Source organism: Enoplosus armatus, chromosome 10, assembly GCF_043641665.1.
Source record: "Enoplosus armatus isolate fEnoArm2 chromosome 10, fEnoArm2.hap1, whole genome shotgun sequence".
Taxonomy (NCBI): Eukaryota; Metazoa; Chordata; class Actinopteri; order Centrarchiformes; family Enoplosidae; genus Enoplosus; species Enoplosus armatus.
Window position 1 is genome coordinate 16,024,863 of NC_092189.1, and position 13,228 is coordinate 16,038,090.

Genomic DNA, 13,228 nt, shown 5'->3' on the forward strand with positions numbered 1-13,228 from the left:
CCGAAAAAGGGAAGCATTATTTTGCTAACTTTAAGGTAATTTTTTTTAAACAAATACAACAACGGACAATATTATTTCGGTCAAACCAAAGACAAAAAAATGAGAAAACAAAATGTTTCTAATTATAATTTAAAATCCATGGTATACGATTGTTTTTATGGTTTTCGCCGACAGCGCCGCCCTCCTGCGGTAACACAGAATAGCAGGCCCAACCGTCAGAGAGGAAGTTACTGTTAGCGTTAGTTCGTTTGCTGCTAGCCGGCTAACTTGCTAAAAAAAGTAAACAAGTCTGCGGAATGAAATGAAATTCAACCGCGGGACAAAGTAGCTTTTCAACTATGAAGGAAGACAAGGAAAACACTCGGCCGAAGGACAAAAGAGTGGAAATAAGGTGTGAAGATGGAGAAAAGACGGAGAAGCCCAAGGAAAAGAAAGAGGCCATGACAAAGGTAAAACTTGCTAGCTACGTTAGCTCAGGTTGCTATAACAGTAAGCCGTCAGTTATAGTTTCATGAAATAACATGTTGTTAACTAGCTGTGTTTAGTCAGATGTACCTTGCATAGTCTGCTTTGTAATTTATATAGTAAGTTGAAACCAGACACTTTACTAACCCCAACTTTAAGTTGATATTAGCCATTTTCGCAATCTCTTTTTCCAGTCTGATTGTTCCTCCAAGTTGCGATGATATCTTAAACTGTCAATAATCTTTTTCTCAGATTGTGATCAGACGATTACCACCAAGTCTGACCAAGGAAGAGCTGGAGGAGCAGTTACAACCTCTCCCAGAGGTGGACTATCTGGAGTTTTTCTCCAACGACACCAGGTGAATTGACATAAAGACGTTTCATCCTTTAAAAAAATGCCACCAGTGACTCTAATTGTGTAACCTGACTTCAGCATTCTGTCCATTCAGCCTCTACCCTCACCTCTTCGCAAGGGCTTACATAAACTTCAAAAATCAAGAGGATATAGTTCTCTTCAGAGATCGATTTGATGGATATGTGTTCATCGACAGCAGAGGTATGAAGAGTATACATTTACAGTTAAATAGTCAAACTTAAGGATGTTCTCAGACATGAATTGGGGCTTCATGCATGTCCACATTTTGTTTTTAAACAGGACAGGAGTATCCCGCCGTCGTGGAGTTTGCACCTTTTCAAAAGACTTCCAAGAAAAGAAGTAAGAAGAAGGATGCAAAATGTGGGACAATTGTTGAAGGTAAAGATATTTATTGGTATACATCATGTGTCCGATGTCCCACAACAATACAAAAGTGAGAGTTGATGATGGTTCAGTTTGGAAGGACATTTGTATGTATGGACATATGATGTATATTTGTGTACATATTTGCCTAAAATAGCCTGGGTTAATACTAGTGGTTGTCTTAAAATATTATGTCAACTCTTCTTAAGCTGATGGTTTTGTCTGACCTTAAAATGCCCTACTTTGATTAAGTATAGTTTTAAAATACTTAGCCCCAGATAAAAGTACAGAGTAGCAGCCTAACCACACGCAGCAACATGTCTTTATTTATATGTTGTATATTTTCTTTCAGATCCTGAATACAATAAGTTCCTTGAATATTACAACGGAGATGAAGAAAAGTTGGCATCAACACCAGAGACCCTGTTAGAAGAGCTTGAGGCAAAATCAAAGGAACTTGTAGGTAGGTGAACAGTCCCTTTTAATTAAAAAGTGCGCATGAAACATCATTGTATATATTTTCAAACAGACACACTGCCAGAGGGATACATTCAAACATATCTTTTTTTGTCTCTTCAAGCTAAGAAAACAACTCCTCTGCTGGACTTCCTGAAGAATAAACAGGTAAATAAGTGCTCTGGAACAACAATGTGGTTTAGTTATGATTGCTCAGTTGCATGATGAAGGCTTGCCTCATGTCCTGTTTTAATGCTGTTCAGAGAATCCGGGAGGAAAAAAAAGAAGAGAGAAGAAGGAGGGAGCTTGAACGCAAGCGTCTGCGCGATGAGGAGCGTCGCAAGTGGAGGGAGGAGGAGAGAAGGAAGCGCAAAGAGGCAGATAAGATGAAGAGACTTGAGAAGCCGCTGGAGAAAGACAAGGACCATGTTAAAGAAGAACCAAAAATTAAGGTGTGTGCTGCAGTGGATTGAAGCAGTTTAAATCAGTGTGCAATTTCCAATATCTCACTATGATTTTGTCTTTATTTTCAACTGTGCAGCTCCTGAAGAAGCCAGACAGAGGTAATGATGCTGATTCTGAGAAGCCCAAAGAAAAGGCCAAGAAACCAGAGAAGCCAAATAAAGAGGACAGATCCATGGGGAGCGCTGACCATAAGAGGCGTCAAAACATTGAAATTAAGGAGGATCGAGGGAGAAAGTTAGTTTCTTATGTCATTTTTTGAAAGCACATTGCTCCCTTTGAGCAGAATACTTAAACAGGATTTGTGTTTTACACTCAGAGACGAAGACGGGCGGAAGGAGTTCAGGGAGCGCGGCGCAGATCGAGACAGAGATCGCGAACGAGAGCGCGAGAAGGAGCGGCGGCAGAAAGAGAAGGAGCGCATCAGGCGACAGGACGAAGCTAGGCGGAGACGGAGAGATCGGCAGGATGGAGAGAACTCGAGCAGGAAGCGGGAGGAGGAGGTTAAAAAAGAAAAAGAGCGCGCCTTGGAGAAGAAGAAGGGTGAAAACACTGGAGACTCCACTCACTCTGAGAGGCCGGAGAAGCCTGCCAGAGACAGCAAGAGGGAGGAGAGTGGTAAAAGAGAGCGGCTACGAAACAAGGTAATGACCCTAGCCTTTCAAATCATCAAGTCATTTCTCGCAAGCATTTTTCTGTATTCTTAAGAGTGTTGTGTCTTTGCATCAGGACCGGCCTGCTATTCAGCTGTACCAGCCAGGGGCCAGAAGCCGCAATCGAACTACAGGAGGAGGAAGAGGAGCCGATTCCAACTCTGCTGACAGGAAGGCAGATACTGAGAGCGAGAAAGCGGCAGACAAAGGAGATGATTGAGCAGATTTCTTCTTATGGCATTTTAAGTTTGGTGAGGAGAGGGGAGACAGGCCTGTGCGGCTCAGAGCAGCGACGTGGCGCCTCGTGGCGACTGCAGTTCAAGCAGGGCTGCATCCGGCTCCCCCAGTCTCAGAGGCAGAGATGTGATTGTGGAGCCTCTTAGTGCCTGAATGTGACCCTCTTTAGTTTAATTTGTAAGGAAAGGTAACAGTAACCATTAAAGAGTTTGGCTTTGGGGCTCATTAGGTGAAGCCAAAGCTTTCTTGGACCAAGTGAACTCAAAGTGACCTTATTTCAGTATTGTTTCTCTCATGTAAAGTTGTTGTGCACACAGCAAACATTAGCTTTCAACATGTTTGTCCATATGACACTCGGGAGGTATAAAATGACTTCACAGGTGTTGAACTTCCCAGTTACTCAATATGTCAACATGGTCAAGCTCGATGATATTGTTTTCACACAGTCTTGAATGAGATTTCTGTTGCCATTTTCAGTTTGAAGTGTACAAATGACATCTTACTCTGTCTGGGGAGCCAGACAATCCAAATCTATGAGCAGAACTTTTATTACAACTTTCTAAGGTGTGTAACTCTGAAATAGTTGTAATCTTGCAGGCACAACATTTGCTGAAGGGCATCGTCTGTACGTACCTGGTTTGGCATCATGCGTTTTGTTCATACAGTGAGGAGAAATAGCCATTTCTGACTAGACTGCCATGTGACAGCCATGCATGCATGCAGACTTCAATCAGAGTGATCAACCCGTGGCCTTCCCCCTTTTTTAAATCTGAAACTCTCCTTAAACATTAATGTGTGATGTACTTAAGTGAATAAAGCATGGGAACACATCACGGCTGGTGATGATACAGAAGCCACTTTTGACTGGAAATAAAAGTGGTCTTTAATTAAGTGTAGATGTCTTTTTTTTTCTCTTTGGTGAAACGTTCATTCTTAAAGTACAAAAGTATATAGTGAAAGTATTAGTATATATTTTTTCGCAAGTTAAGCGCTTTTTAGCTATTTAATACCACTGCAGTAGTTCAGTTTTGTCCACCTCTTACACCAGTTAACTATGTTGGGTAGTTAATTAACTACTGAAACTAGACTTCAGTGTTTGTTCATAAACGGCCAAGACTGGGACAGACATTTGCTGTCGGACTCCTGTTACTTTTATTAACTTTATTAGAAATATGAGCACTAATTTGAGTATTACATTTGACACAATGTCCCTCTACAAGACATATCCACAAAATAACCTTATAATGCAGACCCTGCTTCTGTGGTGCATATTCCCTAACAAATTTGCAATTAATTCAATTACAGAAACATAATTGACCTGTAATAACCATCGGGGCCCCTCTAACTCTGGGGCAGCTGCCCACTTTTCCCAGTTAGTAATCTACCTTTAGTCCAAAACATTTTGATCTGTTCAGATAACATACATACTGCATTCATTTCAGCTTTTTAGTATCCAAATAGCCCTATAGTGGGACATAGGCCTGCGTCAGAAGTGGGTGTGGATGCAGTTCTCAGATCCTTAAGTAAAAGCACTCACTATGCAACATGGCTCTTTTCAAAATGTTATATATAGTATCTTATGCATTAACATGCAAGCAGAGTTTTAATATTTAATATTAAGTACTTTTAAGTACTTAAATAGTGTTTGACAGTCTCATCTATAGCAATGTATGTTTTTTTTAAATGAGATTTTAATATGTTTTGTTTCTACAGTTAACTGATAAATAATCTGTACAACATTTCCCCCTAACGTACTGGAGAAGTAGCATAATGAAAATACTCAAATACACATATTTCAGAACTATACTTAAGTACTGTTCTTCTTGAGCAAATGTACTTAGACGCTTAGTTAGTCACTAGTTAGGAGTTAGCTAAAGCTCTTCAGACTACTTTTCCTTGCAAATGATGGATCCCAGAGCCTCGGAAAGTGGCACAAACATCAGCCTGCCTGAAGCTCCTGAGATGAACGTTAAAGAAACTGTCCACGTGGTGTCGCTGTTCGGTGGGCTCTTATTGGATAAAAAAGCAACGTCACTTCCTTCTCTCTCTTCGACCACCGCCATAGTCGGGAAAGGACTGTGGACAAAATGGTAAATACAAAATCTTTAAACATCTATGTCAGCAGCCCTCGCAAACCTGCTCCGATTTATTAAGTGATTAATAAATATCTCAAATGTACTTCACAAATCTGTATGTTGTGTAAAAGCATGCATTATGAGCATATTAAAGCTGCTCAACGATGCTAGCCAGTACACACTCTGTGGTGCTACGCATGTTAGCGTTTATCCTCCTTCATAGATGCTAGCTGGTTCACTTTTACTTGATAACTGCTAAAAGTGTATTCGTGTGAAGATGCGGACACGTAGATTAGATAAAAACGTGTGCTGACGTGGTGTTAATGGTGCTCTTCGTTGTTCATAGTCGTCCCACAAGACTTTCAGGATCAAGCGCTTCCTCGCCAAGAAGCAGAAACAGAACAGGCCCATTCCTCAGTGGATCAGAATGAAGACTGGAAACAAGATCAGGTGAGTGTGTTTTCTGTACTGTGCATCATACAAGACGAGGCTGATGCGCACGAAAAGCATATCAGCTGTATATATGGACATGTGGATTTGAATATTGAGTCCCAGTAATTCATTCCTGTTAACACTGTTGCCAGTTTATTAGTTACACTTGCCTTATAGTGATGCAGTCTGATAGATCAACAAGCACTGATGAGTAAGATGCTCAGATACTGCATTTCAGGCAGGAAATTCAGAAATATATGCAACAGACCACTTCATACAACAGTTAAGCAGATCAGATAACTTTATCAATTGAAATGTCACTATGGAGAATACAAGTACGTTCTTTCTAGACACTGAGTAATGTTTGGCTGTGCATTACGTTTCATATGTAGTCATCTCATTTCAGCTACACTCAGTTGCCAGTTTATTAGGTAAACCTAGCTCAATCTAAACATCTACGACAACAGCCCTGCAGTAAGTCCTACCTTCTTGACGGTTATAATGTTCTGTTTTTATATTGAGACAATTTTAAAGAGGTGTTGATTGAAATGTGTTTATCAGTAGACTAAATGTTATTATTGCCATAATATAATGCTACATAATTCAACAGTGCCACAAACTACCACCTCCAAAGTGACCATAAGTATAAAATCTTACATTTTAACCTACATGAGGGCAGGATTCATTGCAGGGCTGTTAGGTAGACCCAATAAACTGGTAATTATGTGTATATACAAAACCTATGTTATGGCCTACTATATTTACTTACGCAGAAAGTTCACTTCAATAATTTCAGCAGTAAAAGAGAAATATGATTAGATCTTGTACTTGAGAGATTGGTGTCTGTTTTTTAATGGGTTTTAGAATTGCACTTCAGTACTGTTTCATTTTTCGGCTCTCTACGTTATCATTAAGTGCTGAGATGTATGACTGGCTGACTAATGCAGGAACTCGTGTCACCTAAAGCAGGTCTGCAATTGCAGCACTTCATTGCAGTAGAGTGCTGTCATTAACCCTGCTGAGAGTATCTTTCTGCTACAGAGCTCTCACTCCTGCTCACTGTGGGGTTGATGAGTCTCTGCAGCTGAACATCGCACTGTTTTCCCAAATGGCTTATCTGCCTACTAAATTGCTCTTCTGTAAAAAGTATTTCCCTGGTATTGGTCTTTTCTGAAATGTCTATGGTCTGGAGCGTTTGCCGTAATTTCCACAATGATTTAGTGCCAGTGGAAAGGGTTTATACCTCCTAGTTGTTTCTTGAGAGGGGGACTTAAGAGTGGATTTCATAACATTATACACGCATTATAATCTAATTATTGCAGTTCTTTAGTGATTGATTGTATCACAATGGCTGTCGTAATCAGGATGTGAGTTTGTGGCTTGTGAAATCGGAGCAGAATTTGCATAGTTTCAACTGATCCCTTGTTTATCATTTGAATGAGAAGACTGGTTTTGTAAGACCTAGTTTAGTTTTTGTCCTAGGAAATAAGTAATAACACCATTAATGCAGGACCGGGAGAAAACTCATGAAACCAACTAAAGCTTCAGTAGACCTCAGTAAGAGGCGGGTTCCTCAATGCCCCATGATATTTTCTTTTATCCTTGTCAGTGAAGTACGCCACTGAATTGAGACTTGATTGCAAGAATTGCACAACCAACAGACTACAGAGGTAACTGCAATCTGTGGTTTCCATGTTAGTGAGGGATAATGAGATACTGCATCTTGCAGTAAACAGTACAGCTCATGATGCAGAGTGGATTTTCAAATTTTATGAGGAGCTTCATTATTAAACTTTGATCTCAGTTCAACCGTCATCTGTATGTCCCAGTAAAATTTAGAATCCTCCTAAAGTCCTTTTTTTTGTTTTATACAGATGTGACATTTTTGGCGTACGAAATTAAAACCCTGAGTTATCTTGTCTTTTCACTGTCAGTCACCATTTTATAGTTGCGTTGTGACCATGAAAGTCTAAATGTTCCTGACACATTTTTGTTTCTATGGTGTTTGATTTCAGGTACAACTCCAAGAGGAGACACTGGAGGAGGACCAAGCTTGGCCTGTAAGCATGAGGGTCCCCGGATCCCAGCATCCCTCCATCCCAACATCTACCAGGACCTCCAGCTGCTGGGCCTGACCGCGGGGAGGGAGCCATGTTATCTGGAGCAGCAGTCGTTTTGTACAGATACTCTGGTTATGCTCATGTTTGACAATAAAAGATCTGTGATCAAACTTGAAATGATGCTGTGCAGCTGTTTGTCTTCCCCTTTTTTTTTAAAAGTGTAGCTGAGTAATATCCACTTACAAGCGAATGTATTTCCTGAGGCACACTGAACATCACATGGGGAGGGGTAATGCTGACACAGCTCTGCAGAAAGAAGCACTCTGAAGGGGGTTTCAGCCTATTGACCACACGGCAAAAACACTTGTAGTTATTTCTAGTTTGGCTTGAACTTCTGAACCTGAGTTCTGGCTTTGTTGCCAGTGCCAAAGACGGGGCTGCTATTCAAGAAGCAAGACAAACTATGAAATGTTAAACTGCTAAAACTCAAAGTAGTTTTGCCACGCCAGCAATCAGATTTGAGCAGTTGAGACACAAACATGCTGGGTTAGCAGCAAGTAATGTTTAGATGAAGGTCATTATGTTCAGTAAGTGTTTTTATTAGTTGGGTTCAGTGAACCATGATGCAAAATAAACAACTTAAGTGCCACAATTCCTTTGAATTTAGCCAGAACAAATAGATTTACACTATTTGTCAAATATTCTCGCTACGCTGGCAGAACTGTAAGGACTGAAGATGTTAGCAGTGTGACCTCTCTGAAGGTTGGAAGCCACTAAAACGGTGAACTGACTGAAATAATGCACATATGTGAAGCCTTGTGTCATAAACACTCAACTTTTGTTTCCGAGAAACGAAAACGAGGGTAGCAGCTTCCTTAAAGACCCAAACCTCCAGCTGCCACTCCTCTTAGTCCGGTCAAAGGACTTCTCTTCATCTGTCTCTCCAGCATCGACCTCATCATGTGCGCTCAAGTTCACTTCGCCAGCGATGTTGTTGTTGACGTTTTTGTTTGCATTTTGCGCACATCCGCAGCTGTGCTCATCGTCCCAGGTCCCCAGCAGCTCCTTCATCTCCGGCGGAGCGTCTGCCTTCAGATACTGCCAGGCTCTTTTTCCATTGTAGTCCATGGCATCGACGTTGGCACCGAAAGCCCCGACCAGTAGTTTGATGACCATGTACTGTCTGTGCATGCTGGCGACGTGCAGCGGGGTCAGCCCGCCGCTGCCCCGCAGGTTCACATTCACGGGGATCCCCGCACTGTCTGCGTACCGCAAAAGTTTGAGCAGAATCTCGTCTTGTCCTCTCTTGGCCAACCAGTGCAGGACCGAGTACCCGCTGATGAAATCCTTCCTAGCTAACAGATAGGGGTCCGCGGAGATGAACTCCAGTATGGTTTCATAGTTTCCCTCCACTGCAGACAGCATCCACGCGTGCTCCATCGGATTCAAAGCCCAGTCTGCGTCCTGCTCGGAGGACACGCTGTGCGTGTGCGAGGAGGACAGCACGCTACTAAACCCGCTATGTGATGGGTTGTTTAAAAGCAACTCTTTCAGGTAGTTTTTGCGCATAGCGGGTGTGAGCGAGCCTCTCTCCGTAGCCTCCGTCTGGAGACCTCCCGGTGCGGAGCTGTCAGTGACCTCCTGCTGCCTCTGCAGCCGCGACCTACGCTGAAAGGCACTGGGCATGACCTGCATGCCATATCTCGAGAGTCGCTCCACAACGCTGCCCTGTCTGGACGTCCTGCTGCCGTGGGCGTCGGCATTGCTAACAGCCGGTTCAGATCCAGTTGAGTCACGTCCAGCATCGTCCGATCTGCTCTCATACATGCTGCTCTGCTGCCTGCACGCGGAGTTCAAGGCTACTTCCCTTTAATTGGACGACACCCCGCAGATATCAGTGTCAAAATATAAACTGGGGACGGGTTTCCTCCACTCCACTCGTTCCCTGTGTCATGGGAGGAAAGGGATTTTTAATATATATATATACACACACCATTTCAGATAAGCGTAAACATGTTCAAGAGTCTTATTTGCAAATCGACCTACTTCCTCATTTTGCCAGCGTATTAAAAGACGTTCAATTGAATCCCTCATCCCATAACCGCTGAAAGACTCACAATTAGTGTTTGTTTTACTGCCACGCCAATGTTACTCACCTGTCCCGTGTCCAAAGCGCATACCGACTCACATAGTAAGCGCACTGACTCCAGCTGTAACGACTATTACCCATTAAACGTTACAGGCAGATTTATAGGATCGAGACAGTTATTTTAACGAGTTAATCCGAAAACGGATCTACCAAATCAAGTCGACCGTCTTCATTCCTTTGCAAGAGGAAATGAGACAAAGTTCATTCTAATCTCAGGCAAAACCAATAGCGAGAATCCCGCACATGTGACCAGTGATGGACTTCTAAAGCAGGAAGTAATGCAGTGTATACTTTCACAGCCTGGTCCTGAGCTACAAACAGGGCAGATAGAGATAGCAGGGGTGGATAAAACAACTTTATTACAGTTAAAAAAAGTAGTCATAACAAAATACATTAACATTTCAATCAGTGACAGATTCTGGAGGAAGTTCAATGGTCAGCTCATCGAGTGTTTGAAGAAAGGCGTCCAGCTCTGAGCAATAATCTGGAGAGGGGAGATGCAGTGGAGTTAATGATACAGCCAGTTAATGATACCTGCAGTTAATGATACTTGTGCCCCAAACTTAATGCTACAGCAGCCAGACAATTGTTACTTCTTATTGAGAGTGGCATGTTTTACCACATCTGGTTTTATTCTGTAAATTTGGCCATAACAGTTCTGTTATTTTCCCAGTTTAAAAAGATACAATGGGGTTCACAGAAACAATTTTTTAACTGATTGTTCCATAAATGTACTATATCACAATAGAAGTTTTGTTTTGCTTTATTACAGACTGATACTTTAATACAGTTTTAAATCCAAACAATTAAATGTGAACACAGCCCTAACAGGAACTCGATACCTGAACATTTTGGCATCTTTACAGGGGACAGGTTTGGGAGTGGATCAAACTGTTCCAGGTCCTCCTCACACAGATGTGGAGCTTGTGGGAAACAGGCCAGTCCAGGCAGAGCAAAGCCACTGAGAGGAACCAAATCTTCAGGCACGCTGTACTTCTCAAACTCTGGGGGGGAAAAAAAACATCCAAATTCCCGTTTTAAAATACGTTTCAAAACGCTTGGAAAAAGCCAAATCATGGGTGAATGAGGCTTACACGTCATTAACATTTGGCAAGAGCAAGTTCTCTTATGTAGCAAACAGATGAGCCTAAATGGGCTGCGTCCTGAGGGAATAAACCATTAATGGACTCAAAGGAAGCAAAGCTAATGTGATGCTGCAGTGAGATGTATACAGAAAATGTCATGTCAGCTTCAGCAGCATTTTACCTCCAAATCCCACACCTGAAATGTGATCATACAGCTAATGTCATAGTTACCTAGTGGGTCATAAGGGATGAACTTCTCAATTTCTGGATATTCCTCCACTTTGGAGTGAGGGGCATGTTTGACTTTAGTTTCCTGTGCAGAACAAAATATGTCATTAGTACATGTATAGTTTGAGGCGTAGATCAAATAGGTCACATTATACCCTGACATTAGTTTTATTATGGTTTATTCCAACCTGCTTTACAAGCTTCTTCTCTTGTGTGCCGACAGCAGGGGTTGAGATTTTTTTGTTGACAGCACCAAAAGCCTTACGACCAGATGGCAGAGGTGTGTTGAGGGTTTTCGCAGTCATAGGAGATTTCAAGAGTTTCTCTGGTGTGGTGGTGGGGAGAAAAGGTTAATGCATATTACCACACAGAACAATATTACTGCTAGAAGAAGAAAACTAAATCTGACCACAACACTGGCATTTCAATACCTGGAGCAGACTGAAGCCGCTGTCGCATCTTCAGAGTAGGTGGATGAAGATGTGCATTCTCTCGCTCTGCAAAGATTATGTTGGCCATTGTATCTGAAAACACAATCTGGTATTAGCTACTGCAACACATTACAATCCATCACCATGGAAGAGACCTTTCTGGGGCAGACATTATGACGCATTATAGCAAGAAGAGCACAGGTGTTAACAGGTGTAATGGCTGTATTCCATTTTGATTTGTCAGTCACAGGGCCCTGGTATTGTGCATGCAGGCTCATGGGACACTTTAATGGAACCAAGCAATCATTAATGTTTTTAGTAAAGTAATCAATGAATCAGCAGAAAATGAGTATTTTGATAAATCACTTAATCGTTTCAAGTATGTGAAATATTCGCTGGTTCCAGAGTTTGTTCGTCAAACTGAAAAACTTTGGGGTTTGTACAGTTGGATGAAACAAGCAACTTTAAGATGTTTGGCCATTTTCACTTTTGTTCAATCATCAAATGTAATAAATTAAAATAAGTGTTAGAACATTGAATGATTGTGAATGTTAGAGTGCAAAAGTTAATTCTTCACCTTAGAAATAGTTTGACAAAATAATCTCAAGATCCACTTACTAGCTTTCAACCCCATTTCATGCTCTTCATCAACAGATTGTTAACAGAACTACAACCACTAATGAAGACAGTAAGTGTAATTTCCCCCCGGGGATCAATAAAGTATTTCTGATTCTGATGCGGTTGAAGCACTGAAAAAGCCAGTAGGTGGACCTTGAGTTAAGATCATACATATTTTTGTAAAATCATGGTGTTATATTATTAGGTGTACCGTTCCAAAAATCATGAAATCAAACACAAAAGCTCGGGCAATGTTTCTGTAAAACTGTCTTTTCCAGCGGATCAGGTCATGTGAAATCTAAACAAGACTTAAAAAAAGGTCCAAGCTCTAACAGCCACTACGGCTGTTAGCCAGCCTGTGTTTACTCAGCATCTGACACTAAACATTCAAGCTAACAGTAAAGCGCATTGGAACAAATAGCCAATCTGGCAGTGTTACAGCATTCAATAGTTAACGTTACCATTGAAGAACACTGCTAGCTCTCAAGCTGCTAAAATACCAGCTGGCTGTCTCCTTGTCTTTATCCACCATTTTTGGTTTAACGTCAACACGTTCACATTTCACATCTCCCTGCTGTCTTACTGCATGTCCTCTCTTTAGTACAATTCAAAACGTTACACAAAACCTGTGTGACGTTTGCAAACATAACATAATCGGAAACGTTAGTTAGTGAGTTAGCCAGTTAGCTAGCTTACACACGTCTTCGTTAGTTTATACGACTTCACAACTAGCATTACACAAGAGTGCTGACAAATGCAGCAGTAACATGTGAAAGGCCGGTCTTAGCCTTAACGTTAAGTTACCTCAGTCAGTCGTGCTAATCGCTGGTTTACTTCCTTTCTCTCAGACCAGAAAGTTGTTATGGTATAAAAAATGTATCTCTCAACCACCGCGGCTCCTTTTTAAATTCACTGCCTTCGTCCTATTGGTCGCTGTAGCACACATGACTTGAATGGGCGTTTCCCCATCACATTTATTTAGCTATATTAATAATTTACACTATACATATAGCTCAAACACAGGCAAATTAAATATTTGAAAAATGTAGTCCCTGTTATCTAAGATAAAATACTTTTCTATTCAGAGATGTATCCGTTAGCTACCATTATCAGCCCACTTCTTCTGTTCAAACACCTC

At 41.5% G+C, this 13,228-nt stretch overlaps 4 protein-coding genes across 4 annotated transcripts; 2 read left to right on the forward strand and 2 right to left on the reverse strand.

The window, feature by feature from the left end:
- Positions 1–266: 266 nt before the first annotated feature.
- On the forward strand, positions 267–3,903 carry upf3b (UPF3B regulator of nonsense mediated mRNA decay). The gene is made up of 10 exons (XM_070913183.1): positions 267–449; positions 718–824; positions 915–1,021; positions 1,121–1,219; positions 1,557–1,667; positions 1,785–1,828; positions 1,924–2,112; positions 2,202–2,359; positions 2,442–2,766; positions 2,852–3,903. The coding sequence occupies exons 1-10, from the start codon at positions 339–341 to the stop codon at positions 2,993–2,995; spliced, it is 1,395 nt and encodes a 464-aa protein (XP_070769284.1). The 5' UTR covers positions 267–338; the 3' UTR covers positions 2,996–3,903.
- Positions 3,904–5,053: 1,150 nt separating this feature from the next.
- rpl39 (ribosomal protein L39) lies at positions 5,054–7,756 on the forward strand. Its single transcript, XM_070913148.1, has 3 exons — positions 5,054–5,102; positions 5,434–5,537; positions 7,535–7,756. The coding sequence occupies exons 1-3, from the start codon at positions 5,100–5,102 to the stop codon at positions 7,581–7,583; spliced, it is 156 nt and encodes a 51-aa protein (XP_070769249.1). The 5' UTR covers positions 5,054–5,099; the 3' UTR covers positions 7,584–7,756.
- A 401-nt stretch (positions 7,757–8,157) lies between these two features.
- Positions 8,158–9,833, reverse strand: sowahd (sosondowah ankyrin repeat domain family d). The gene is made up of 2 exons (XM_070913146.1): positions 9,736–9,833; positions 8,158–9,524 (listed from the first exon to the last, which is right to left on the reverse strand). Exon 2 carries the CDS (start codon positions 9,404–9,406, stop codon positions 8,411–8,413), a length of 996 nt encoding a protein of 331 aa, XP_070769247.1. The 5' UTR covers positions 9,407–9,524; positions 9,736–9,833; the 3' UTR covers positions 8,158–8,410.
- Positions 9,834–10,082: 249 nt separating this feature from the next.
- On the reverse strand, positions 10,083–12,950 carry pttg1 (PTTG1 regulator of sister chromatid separation, securin). Its single transcript, XM_070913733.1, has 6 exons — positions 12,895–12,950; positions 11,473–11,565; positions 11,230–11,366; positions 11,045–11,126; positions 10,571–10,732; positions 10,083–10,212 (listed from the first exon to the last, which is right to left on the reverse strand). Exons 2-6 carry the CDS (start codon positions 11,558–11,560, stop codon positions 10,130–10,132), a joined length of 552 nt encoding a protein of 183 aa, XP_070769834.1. The 5' UTR covers positions 11,561–11,565; positions 12,895–12,950; the 3' UTR covers positions 10,083–10,129.
- Positions 12,951–13,228: the final 278 nt, after the last annotated feature.